This window comes from Choloepus didactylus, chromosome 4 (assembly GCF_015220235.1).
Source record: "Choloepus didactylus isolate mChoDid1 chromosome 4, mChoDid1.pri, whole genome shotgun sequence".
In the NCBI taxonomy this organism is placed as follows: Eukaryota; Metazoa; Chordata; class Mammalia; order Pilosa; family Megalonychidae; genus Choloepus; species Choloepus didactylus.
The window spans coordinates 132,693,911-132,706,544 of NC_051310.1; the positions used below are offsets into that span (position 1 = coordinate 132,693,911).

The window sequence follows — 12,634 nt, forward strand, 5'->3', positions numbered from 1 at the left end:
AAGAACTTGGTTTTTAAATCTTTCAGAAGCTTGAAAATTGCTTTTCTCTACCTTCCAGCCCATTTCATTTGCCAATAATTATTTTGTGAGTAGAGTTGAAATGAACTTAGCTGGCCTTGTGAAATGTTTAAACTTGCACAGACGACTACATTTTTGTTCAACAAATAGCACTTTACTCAGCCAAAATTACTTTGAACATTGCCATTCCATACTGTTAAATTTCAGAAATCGTTTGTAATTTAAATGAGCCAAAATAAAGGACAATTGGGTTGATACTCTATTAGTTAGTATACTTAAAAGTTATGACCATAACCTGCTAGAGACTTTTAAATCACAGATTCTGCTTTGTCCACAGAATATGCTTTATTCTGGTTTTAACTGTAGTTCTTAGAGCTCTATTAGAAATGTAATTATTAAATGGTTTAAGGACATTATCTTTAAATGCTAGAATATTGTTACTGGTAGAAAGATAATTTTTCACAAAGCTGAAGAATTAGTTATTTATGACTTGATAATTTTAAGTAACACTTCATAAAAAGCACATCAATTTACTTCATTAAACTTTTGAAAACAGTGTGAGCCTAACATTATGTTGGAGTTAAAAAAGAAAAGGGCTGTCACCATTATTCTGAGTTTAGGGCTAGAGAGAAAGAAGGCTGTGGGTTTGATTTGCAAATTTCCATGTGTGAAGACAACTGGCTTCATTTACAGGATTGTGTCTCAAATAATAGTCTGACATTCTCACAAATGTCTATATAAACATGAGGGTTTTGCTGTGGTATCATGTACATTTGACACCCACCACACATTTGGCAGGAGCTGGCAAATATCACAAAATCTGTTATTTAAATTGACTGCTAATGAACCCAAAATGTTTTTCTTGGCAGACAAATCATAAACGTCTTTTTAGGACATAGGCTGTTTTGCATCTTTGATCCCAAACCAAATTATGACCTCTAAAAATGGATGTCAGTTCTATTTGTATTGTCAGACAGTGGACGGTGCATCGTTTTTAAGTGAACTGAGTTGCAGCAGGTAACTGGGTGCTATTTGCTTCTAGCTCCGCCCTCTTTGGTCTGCTACTCTCTAACCGTTACTTTTGTTCCGCACGAAAGGGAATTCACCGTTACTTTGGATCCCTGTGATTATTCCCATTTCACAAATGAATGCAACATTTCTGTCTCCATGCTCCCCATTTCCCCAGGCATCTAGCTCAGTGCCTTCTAGAATCTGTAACTCAGGTAGGGACTTTTGGCAGAAAGCAGCTGCTCCATTTAGAGTCTTTGCCGCTGTGTTGGGAGTTGCAGAAAGAAGAGATCTGTTTGATTTTTACCCTAAAATACTCTCTTGAGGAAAATTAAATCTAATCTAAATGATTAAACTTTTTCTACTCCAGGAAATGGAGACATTTCAAATCATATTGACGATAATCACACATCCCATCGATCCTATCAGCCATTGACGGAAGGTCACAGGTCTTGGTAGTTGTGTCTAGATGGTGAGCTCTGGCCTGGGTGTCCCCAGTAGCTCTGCTGCTATGTAGAAGACAAGGCCTGTCAGGAAAGATTAATGGCATCTTGATAGCTCAGAATTCCCAAGGCATCACAGACTACATAAAGTTTGTATCTGTGTACTTTTGCAACTACATGAAATTAGCCTGATGTGCCTTTCTGTTTTCTCCTGTGTAGGGCAGTCCTTCAATAAGACTCCAGGCATCCCATGCCCCAGGCCGTAGTGGCAGCTCTGCCAGGAGGCCTGCTGCTTCCTACGCTTTTGTAGAGTGGCCACAGCAGGCTCTCCTGGTCATCCACAGCAAGCATTGAGCCCGCCTGCCGTGGACCTGGTACCCGCGGGGAAAGTTGGCTCATGACCACGCTCAGCCCCACCCACCCAGGTCTCCCTTAGAAGCCGGGTGCGGGTGCATGGTTCTTAAAGGCTCAGGTGCTCATCCCAAAGTTTTGTCCTCCTGTCCATGATTCTCTGTTTACAGAGTTTTAACCCTTCTTTGGGTTGCCAAGAAAGTTTGCTGAGAGTTCAGTCCACTCCTGAGGAGGGCCTCTGGGAAAGCCCTGACCCTGTGTGGCATCTGAGGTGCATTTGAGTCTTAGCTCCTCCTTCCTAGTTACTTGGCCCAGAGCAACTGCTTGATGTCTGTGAACCTTGCTTTCTACCTCAGTAAATTTGGTATAATAATACCTTCTCTATATCATTGCTGGATTATTATTATTATACACCATATTTTTAAAATTTTTAACACCTATATAGAAATTTACAGTTTAAAAAGAACTTGTGAAACATAACCCCTCTGATTCTCAATTACCCTTATATTCCTGGATTATTATACTTCTCCTTTTCCACTAGTTCAGGTGTCTTGCCAAAGTCTCTCAACCTTAAAGAGGTAGAGATGAGACTAAAAATAGCTCTCCCATGAACAAAGCATGTATGCTATTCACAGTGCCATGCCGAAAGAAGAATGAACAAAATGAAATATATGAAAGCAAAACAGGAACTGTGAAGCTGCAAATTACATATGTGATTCAAGAGCTAGGCTCCCCTCAGCTTTTTCCGCAAGAAAAAGATCAATGAGAGAGTGAACTGCACTCTGCTCTGGGCCTCGACCCTCAGTAAAGGCCCATCATGGCACGTGTAACCCCCTGCTGCACTGCATCATGCTCCCAAAGCTGCCTCCGCTGGGCTATGCCAGGCTTCTGACCACAAGGACTGGGCCTGCCTTACCTTCATAGCTCCATCACCCAGCTAGGTGCCTGGCATGCAGCAGGCATTTAATATTTATTGACTGGATCAGTGACTGAGATCGGGGGAAATAAAAATGCAAGTGGAACTAGGGAAAATCCATGCGGAAGAACAACCCATTTTGTCTCTGACTCTTCCTCATCTCCTTTCCCTCCTTTTCTTTGTTTTTCTCAAATATTTTTCAAGCCCCTGCCTTGTGCCAGTCCTGCATAATGGGGACAAGATGACTGAAGCCAGATTCCTAATCTACACCACCTTAAAATGAGGGGGCAACTGATCCACTCTCTCCCAGTTGTATCTTCAGTGCGTACATGGTTAGACTTTGCAGGCTCCCATAGGAAGTAGCAGAAAGTAGGGATCCTCAGTTCCCACAGTCCTAGTAGATGGGAGGGAAGGTGCAATCCTACAATAAGTTTACCTTTTGTATCAGGAAAGCCCATGTCTAGATCTTTGTGAATCACCAAAGTTAGAAATGCCATTTTCAGTGGTGAGTTTGTTTTTAAGGTTAGATTCCAAGTTTAAATGAAATCTTACTCTGAAATCCAATATATAAAATGTAGGCAGGGTTGTTTGGGTTCAAACAGCAAGGAGCAGCCTGGAGTCTTATCTACTTACTCCCTCCAAGACAATCTTAATTGAAAAGTATTGAAACATCCTTTAGAGTCTTACTACAAATTTAAGAAAAAAAGTTACAATTTTTAAATGTTGCTACTTAAAGTAAGCCTATATGGTTCCCAAATAAGGGAGCATTAAACATCATGTCAAATAAGGATTTATAAACATTTTCATAATATTTATATGTGGTAGATACTGACTAGATGCACACTATGATAGTTAATTTTATATGTCACTTTGGCCAAATAATGGTGTCCAGTTGTTCGTGGTGGTATTTTGTAGATGGGATTAGCATCTTTAATCAGTTGCCTTTTTTTATGATATGAATCTCATTTGTTGAAACAGTACTTCTCACCTTTTTCAAAATTGAAGACTGCAAAAAAATAAAAGCAATATTTTATCAAGTTGTTAACCTTCTGTGTCCTTGCTCTGTTACCTCCATGCATAAAACCTCGGCTGGCAAATACCAAATCTATCCCACTGCACTTTACAAAGCAAGCCTGTGAAGCTTAATCAAATAGAGCTATTGTACATGACATTTACATTAGAAAAGATAACTGAATGTAAGAAAGCTCGGCGTATTGTTCTCTTAAAGCAAAGTTTGCTCCACAGTTGGGGCATCTTCGCTTCAAGGCAAAACAGCGGATGAATCCAAAGGGAAACAAGATGGTAGCCAGGAAGATGCCCAGAAAGGTGAAGAAGCCCTCCAAAACCCCAAATCTGCAGACTGGGCAGCCTTCTCGAACAACCATTGAATTGACAGGGTACTGTGGACATGGAGACCCTGGGGTGGTGGTTGGGTATCCGTGTGATGAAGTGGGTTGCAGCAGGAATGGCCCTGGAGGTGTGAGGGCTGCAGGTCCATTGCCCTGGAGGTGGGTGGTGGGGGGACGGCGCTCGTGCTGCAGCGGCTTGTGGTCCATGGCCGGAGGCCCAGCTCGGCTCCTGGAGCCCACGGATGGGCTCCCTCCTGGCAGATGGCCTATGATCCATTGACTGTAAGTGACGACTACCTTGTATAGTGTGGGTGGGCCTCATCCAATCAGTTGGAGACCTTAAGAGCAAAGAACTGAGGGTTCCAGAAAGAAATTCTGCTTTGAGATTAAGTCCTCTACTACTAAGTCTGGAGTCAGCCAGCTTCTTCTAAGAAATTTGGACTGAAGGCTTAAATTACCCTACCCTTTATAATTTAGACTTGTCAGTCCCCACAACTGTGTGAACCAATTTCTTAAAATGAATCTCTTGATAAAATTGGTGATAGATAGATAGATAGATAGATAGATAGATAGATAGATAGATGATAGATGATTGATAAATGATGGATGGATAGATGATGGATGGATGGATAGATAAAGATAAATAGATAGATATCCTGTTGGTTCTATTTCTCTAGACAATCCTGAGTAATACACTTACCAACTCTCTTTTTTCCCTCCCGGGCTCACAAAAAGTCTGTATCTCCTAACCTTCTCTGCAGTTAGGTTGGAGCTGTGCGATAAGATACTAACCAATGTGATGCCATTAGAAGTGATATATACCACTCCCTGGGGTAGTCAGAAAACCACATGCGGAATCATTTACACTCACAGAAATAGACTTTATTGCATTAAGCCACTGATACATGAACATCATTAGCTTTATATTAGTTAGTTATAGCAGCTACCATCATTCACCCTGACTGATACAAATAAACATATACCCACTTTCTCACTCCAAAGAGTCTATATGGTGGTTCTCAATCTTGGCTGCAAATTAGAGTCACTTAGGGAGCTTCAAAAAAATCTTGCTGTCCAGAATCTCTAGAGTTGCGCCCCATCCATTGTCATTTTTAAAAGTTCTCTGGATGATTTCAATTTGCAGCCAAGGTTGAGAACCTCTGCTCTAAATCTTTAGGCCTATTGTGAACCCTGGCAGATGAGAGTGTTTTGTGAACATCTGCCAGGTAATTCTGATATGCACCCCATCCATTATTGACACTCTTAGTCTAGAGGACATTGTGTTCGCACATAGTAACATTAATCTTGATGCTCCTGACTCTGCATACTGTAACTTTTCACTAGACTTTGGGGTGTGCCATGAGTAGAGAAAACCAAGCAGCAGCAAGATGTGGATGCTACATGATGCTTGGCTTGGCTCAACCTGCTAAACCACTGCCTTGCACCAGCCTTGAGGCAAGATTGGAATTCTTGACTCCGCACTGGGTAGGTCTCAGGGAGTCAACATCCCCAATATAAAATCTGTTTGTAGCAAAATGTTGGGGAAAACTCCTAAAAATATCAAAGTCAGAAATATGGTCCAGTTAACCGAGGTTTTCTCATACCACTGGTTAGAGCTGGTAAAATATAAATTAGTTCTGTTAGCTTAAGGTTGTCTGGAGTAAAAACAGAAGCTCCTTCCAAAGTGATGAGTTTCTGCTAAGTGCATGCAAGTTATATTGTGGAATAGGGGTGGTACCATGGCCTATCTGCCCCCAGGATCCAGGCACCGACCTAGAAATGCTGAATACCACATGGTGCCTTTTACCAAGAATAAGTGTTGTATTTTGTTACTTAAATTTCAAGCTAATATGCCTCCCAAGAAGCTTTCTGATTTATAAAACCACAAGAAAAACTGAAGACAAAACAACTACAAAAAAGTGGTATTCTGCTGCCAATATGAATGTCAGAAAAAGGAACTTTAAAATATATTTTGAATGGGAACATTCAATTATATTTCTGTATTGTATCTGTGCTTCATGTGTGAGTGACTAATGCTGTCCAATTGTAAATGATGGAGAAGATGGGAAATAAAAATTTATTCCAAATAGGTTTAAATGTTATGTTACATTCAATGCAAGTAATGAATAGCTTATGTTGAATATGAAGAAAGAGATACATTTTAATTAAGAAAAAAAATCAATTTCTTCCCATCCCTACTAAATAAATGTTAAATTAAAAATGTGTAAAGAATATCCATTTAAGAGCAGCAAATTATTAGCCTGCCTGGAACAGCCCATGGCTCAGTCTAGCCTGCCTTGAAATCTCCTACAGCAGCATTTATGAAACTTCTTTGGGCACAAACATCACCTGTGGATCTTGTTAAGATGCGGATTTTAAGTAGGAAGTTCTGGAGTGGGCCTGAGATTCTGCATTTCTAACAAACACCCAGGTGATGCTGATGCTGCTCCAACAAAACTTTATGTAGATAGGCATGGGACCGCTAGAGCAAAGGCATATAGGGAGCAGTGTTGGTGAAAATGTCTATTTATATATGGAAAGACATCTGTTATTATAGTCATTGAACCACTAAATTTAAATGGTAATTATTAACTTCTATTTCATACACTGCAGCAAAAGAACATTAATTGTGGACCCAAGATTTGCTATTTATTGCATAGCTAATGGAAAATACTGAACCATTTTAGCTTCTGAGTTCAATTAGAGGGTTTGGCAAAAAAAAAAAAAAAAAAAATCTATTTACTCTCTGATCCCTAAGCTTGTATAGTTTACAGTGAGAATTCCTATAAACAAAACAAAATTATCTCAATGCATTTAGTTCCTTGGTTCAGATAAAAATAATTTGAATAGCAAGGGTTATATGCAGGCATGTTTGTAGATATACAAAGGAGGAAGAAGGGGAAGTATTGATCTGTATTCAGATTTATTCTGTAACCTATGTATGGTGAGAATAATGCAACAATATCCTCATCTGTAAAACTTATAACACGGTCACTATTTTGTGATATCAAATAAGATTACTATAAATATCTGAAAATTAAACACTATTCTGAAACTTTAAAAAAAAATAACAGAGGGGCATATAGGGAAAAAATGTACCCATTGCAAACTAATTACAGCTAGTAGTATTTTAACATTCTTTCATCAATAGTAACAAATGTACTATACCAATACTATGAGTCAACAATGGAGGGGAGGTAGTTAGGGGTATGGGAGGATTTGAGTTTCCTTTTTTTTTTGGTCTGTATTTCTTTTTTGGAGTAATGAAAATGTTCTATAAATTGAAAAAAAAAATTAATTGTGGTGATCATGCCCAGCTGTATGATGGTACCGGGGGCAACTGATTGTACACTTTGGATCTTTGGATAATTGTATGGTACGTGAACAATCTCAATAAATAAAAAATTAAAAAAAAAAAACTTTATGTACAAAAACAGGTAGCCCACCAGCCCAAAATTTACAGTTTTCTGATTTGAATTTTTTTATTTTGGCATCCCCATAAAGTTTGCATCGAAGAAGATTCCTCACTTGCCTTGCCCTAGTGCCAGCCCTGAGGACAGCCTGCAGACCACAGCTTGATTGGCGAGATCCTGGTGGACTGGCTGTTTACTGATCCTGATCTATGGCTGATTCACACTCCACTTCAAATTCAGCAGCTACACCCCAGCCTGCCTCCATCCAACACCACCAGTTCTCATCTCACACAAAATTTGTTCCAAGGCCCCAGGTTTCAAGCAGATACTTGAATGTGAGCTAATTATATATGTCATTGTTGAAATTGTAGCTTGCCCCAATGCAACCTTTTCATGTTGGAGAAATATTTTTTACAAAAAAGCTTTACTATAGTTGCAATTGTTACATTTCCCTGATATATGTGTGTGTGTGCACGGGTGTGTGTATTCTCTTTTAAAATGAAGCCCATACTTTTAAAAATTTTCCTGAATGGGACATCATGCAAAAAACTGTTGTTTCCCACTAGGCATTTATTCCCTATATACTAGCATCAGAATACTCTTTGGTGTCACTTTCCGTTTCTTAGCTTTTGTTAGAAAAGGTTAAGAACTATATAAATATGCAAAAAGCATGTCAAATACTGTCACACTTAAGGAGCTTCAACTGCCTCTTCATTAATGAAGGTCTGAGTCTGACTTTTTTTTTAAGATAAGCTAAACTGTGCTCGTTTAAGATGACCTATAATCCACCATTCCTTCGTTGCTCTAATCTTTTAAATACATCTTCTCCTTTTAAAAACACATTGACACAATTCCCAAAGTCTCAACATACCAATCTGACGAGATGGTTGAGCTTCATCAACTTGATATTTTATACAGGGCAGAAGTGCTTAGTGACATCTTCCAACTTAGGGATTTTAACACATTGCTTGTATGAAATTTTACATTTATAAAAAACATGAAATAAGGTCACTTCCAGCTTGGTTCTCTCACCATCTGCTTACAAAGAGCTCCCGCCCTTTCCTGGCCTCCATTCCATTTCAAACCACAAAAACACTTTTATCCAAATAGACACACCCATTTACTCATATACTGAGAAACAAGCATACACAAAAATAAACTTCTGAAAGAATGGGTCAATGAGTGGCTAAGGGAAGAACTGAACAGTGGGAGATGGTCATAGGAGGAAGACAATAAAGGGAGGTGTATAATGGGGTGGGTGGTGGGTGGCATAAAATGGGATGTCATCAAGGAGGTGGTACAGGTTGTTTTGCATATGTCTTTAGCCAAGTTTTTGTGTGTGCTTTTTTGTTGTTTTCATTGTTTTGTTTTTTTTTCTTCTTAGTAAATATGGATTGAGACCTTTCAACTGCTTTGCACTGTGCTAGGCCTTATGAAGAATTAAGAAAGGATCTACAACATTGAACAGCTACTCAAGTAATTTACAATCTAGTTATAAGAGTAACACACATGAAGGTGCAGCACAGGAGCACACACACACAGAGATATAGAAAGTGTTTGATATCTATAACATCTTAAGCACTTCAGAAATATTTACTTCCTACAACTGTCTTGCAAAGTTGGGTACTTTTGATCCTTTCTTATTGATGGAAAATCTGGGACCCAGGAAGGTTAAGTAATCTTCCTACCATGACACAGCAAACAAGTAGTAGAGATGGGATTCAGTCCTCAATTTATCTTTTTTTTTGATCAGGGAAAATCTCAGTGTTTTAACCTCATAAAAGCATATGTCTTTCCCAAAGTCCTCTGCAGATGATCCAGGTTGGCTGGGCTTTCTTAGGAGGTTATTCTCCAAGTGGTAACTCAGGAATACAGGTCCCTTCCATCCTGAAGCTCCACTATTTTCAATATGTTGCATCAAAATGGTTGAAAAGGAAGAAGAGTGAATGATGAATGCACAATCGATACTGTAGCAACCTCTGCCCAGAAGTGATCTATATTGTAGATCTATATTATAGATCACTTCAACTTCATTGACTGTGATTAGTTATAAGGCCCTAGTAAGATTCAAGGGGGTTGAGAAATGTAGGAACTAGGTAGCTGTGTCCCCAAAACAACTTGACTTGAAGGAGAGCACATACCTCTGGTGGTTGGCTAGCTGTCTCACCACAAACTCCAAAGGCACTAAACCTCACTGCTCTGAACCATGTGAGAGGAAGAGCTAAAGTATGTGTTGCTAAATTGCAAGTATTGATGGAGTGAGAGATCATAAGGCTAGAGCAAGAAGAAGGGAACCTGAGAAACATGCTGGAAAGATGGAATGAGGAAGTCATTTCTGCCTGAGAACCAGAGTGAACATACAGAATTGGGAAGATAAGGATGTCCTCAGGAATCATATTATGAGATGTTTGTGAGATACAGCATATGAAATGAAATATGTCACAGGCTAAACCCCCAGGGGAGGGAAGCTTTCTGAAAAAATAAAGTTTTGTAAATGCTTTACAGCTGATAAAGACTCTGCAGACTTTTCAAAAGACAAACTTCTTGAAATATAAGCCCAGAAACCAGGAACTATGCTCTCCATGTTGTGTTTTGTCGTCTGGTATCCAGAACTTGGCAAATGCTCAAAAAGGAAGAATTGTGAGCATTCCATGGACAAGAGTGGGCTTTCAAAAACATGTTGAGAGATGGATATCCTAAGTTCTTCAGTTTCATTCTATCTACTATTGGGCTATTCATTACCTGAAAGGAGTTATAAAGTCCCTGAATCTTGTAACATTGATCTTTTCCACAAAAATGTTGGTGAGAGGTGTCAGGGAAAGCCTCTGGAAGATGTCAAGCTGGGCTTTTACTCAGAGAGAATCTCCTGAGTAAAGACACCAAAGTAGGCAAGAACCGATTGGGTAGTAGTGCTAGCTGGCCAGGAGGATCAGTGTGTAAAGGGAGCAGGGTCCTGAAGTTGTGATTGTGGTGGGGATAGAACAGCTTGAATCTTACTTGTGGGCTGCTTTAGAAATATTAGGACTATTAATCCAGCAAGAGTGTGTAGGATAAGTCCAAGAAGCCAAGAGACTGAGGCAGCAGAACAAGTAGGGAGGCCTCTTAACATCCCTTTTTTATTGCTCATTTACAATGAGTATTAAGTGCACGATGGTGGGGGCTGTGCCTGTCTCACTCATTTGTTGAAAGAATGGGATCCTGCAGGAATCCAGGCAATATGGACTAAAGCAAGGCAGTGGTCTGGGAAGTGGAAGGGTGTTGAAGGGTTCAGGAGATACATGTGAATTAGGAGGTCTTTGTCCCTGCCTTGCTGTTGAGGGACCTTGAAAATGTCACTTCTCTCCTTGTCTCAGTTTTTCCACCTTTACCTAGTTCCATAAAACCAATATATGAACACTGAGTGGATGGGGTTATAGGAGAGATTGTAGGAGACTAAAATATAAAGACATGTGTAGGACTATAGTAAAAAAAAAAGGAAGGTGAAGTAAGCATGAAGGGGCTCAAAGTCTCTGGGAAGGGGGACATCTTAAGGCAGTGGGTGCCTAAGTGACCATGGGATGTAGGACCCTACAGGATTATGGGAGAAATGAAAACAAACAACTGGGTTCATCATGTTTACATAAAAGTACTGATTGTAGAATGTGGTTTTGTTTTGGTGGCTGGAAAAGAATAGTAAATATATAATAAATAAGACCCTTTTAAGCTTTAAAAAGGTCATACAAATAAAAGGAAGCTTTCTATTGCAGTAGGAAGAGGCAGCAGGTTGGGTGATGGATCCCCAGCTCTGGGTGAGCCTGGGCCAATGAGTGAGTCTTTCTGAGCCTCGGATGGTGCATCTGAAAAGGAAAGATGATACCTTCTCTGCCTGAAAGCTGCCCTGGGTGACCTCCCAAGTCTATCTCCCCCAGCCCCACCCTCACCCCCACCATTCTATGAGAATCAATGCCCTGCACGGCCAAGAACAAGTCACTTTGCACTCTTCCGGTTTCTTTAGGGATACAGAAAGCTTCCTCATGAGGAAATGGAGCCTAAGGTTTGCAAACTGCAGTGGCTAATGTGGCACTCTACCCCAGTTGACTTAAGCGATGTGAATTGCATTTTGAGGGAACTGACCCAAGATCCTATGGTCCAAGGTCTGAAAAATCATACAGCTAAATCCCAGGCCAAGGTCCTGCACATTTGGAAAATACATTCCCACTTGAAATATACTGTCATGTGAGCATGTTCTCCCCCAGGCTGAGGTTGATAAACAACCCCATGAGCCCATGACCTGGCTGCTGAGTGTTCCAAGGGAGGAGAGGCCTCCCTGACCAAGAGAGGTGCCTCACACCCTCTCTCCTCCCATTCTCACAGCCTTCCGACCCCCAGAGAGTGCTAGAGGAGATGAGCTAGTACTCAAGACTCCCAACTGCGGTTGAGCTGCGGGCCACCCCTTCTGCCTCCTCCCAGCCACAGGCTGCTGACGGGAAGGGTGCTCCCAGGCTTGGATTGGTGGCTGGAACCAGAGAGTCTCAGAAGGGCTGAGCAGAATTGGGTCAGACTTGTGTGTGGGGATAGGAGATTCCCTGGAGCAAGTGGGTATGTGTCAACTGCTAATTAATTCCACCCTCCTCTCCCAGCCACTAAGCCCCCGCCCTCCCCTTAGGGCACTCCAGCTGCCAAGGAGCACGCTCTGCCCTCTGGCTGCTGCAGCACTTGTGCTTAACAATAATGACCATCGTTTATGGAGCTCTTAAAATGTGCCAGGCAGAGTGCTAACCACTATACAAACATAACCAGCTTGGCATATAAAAAGAGGCCACGTACTCTCAAACATGAGAATTATATAACTCGGGGCCCACTCTGAGTTAGGGATACAGAAAGGTTCCTCATGAGGAAATGGGGCCCAAGGCTTGCAGACTGCAGTGGCTAATGTGGCACTCTACTCCAGTTGACTTAAGCGATGTAAATTGGCTTTTGAGGGAACTGACCCAAGACCCTACGCTCCAAGATTTTGAGAGCTCCAAAACCCTGGGAAGCCTTCTTCCAAATGATCAGCCCAGATTAGTATTGCCTTTAAGCATTCTATTCAAACCCATGTTTAGCCCAGCAAGGAGCCTCATTCTTTTTGGCTGTTGTTGCCACTGCCGGTGGTAA

The 12,634-nt window shown here is 40.8% G+C and overlaps 1 protein-coding gene across 1 annotated transcript; it reads right to left on the minus strand.

Moving 5' to 3' along the window:
* Nucleotides 1-3,908: 3,908 nt before the first annotated feature.
* On the minus strand, nucleotides 3,909-4,292 carry LOC119532800 (brain protein I3-like). The gene has a single exon (XM_037835096.1). The coding sequence runs from the start codon at nucleotides 4,290-4,292 to the stop codon at nucleotides 3,909-3,911; it is 384 nt and encodes a 127-aa protein (XP_037691024.1).
* Between the last annotated feature and the right edge of the window lie 8,342 nt (nucleotides 4,293-12,634).

Coding starts and splice junctions, on each gene's coding strand:
- LOC119532800 (XM_037835096.1), bottom strand. CDS start 4,292: ATGGACCACAAGCCGCTGCAGCACGAGCGCCGTCCCCCCACCACCCAC.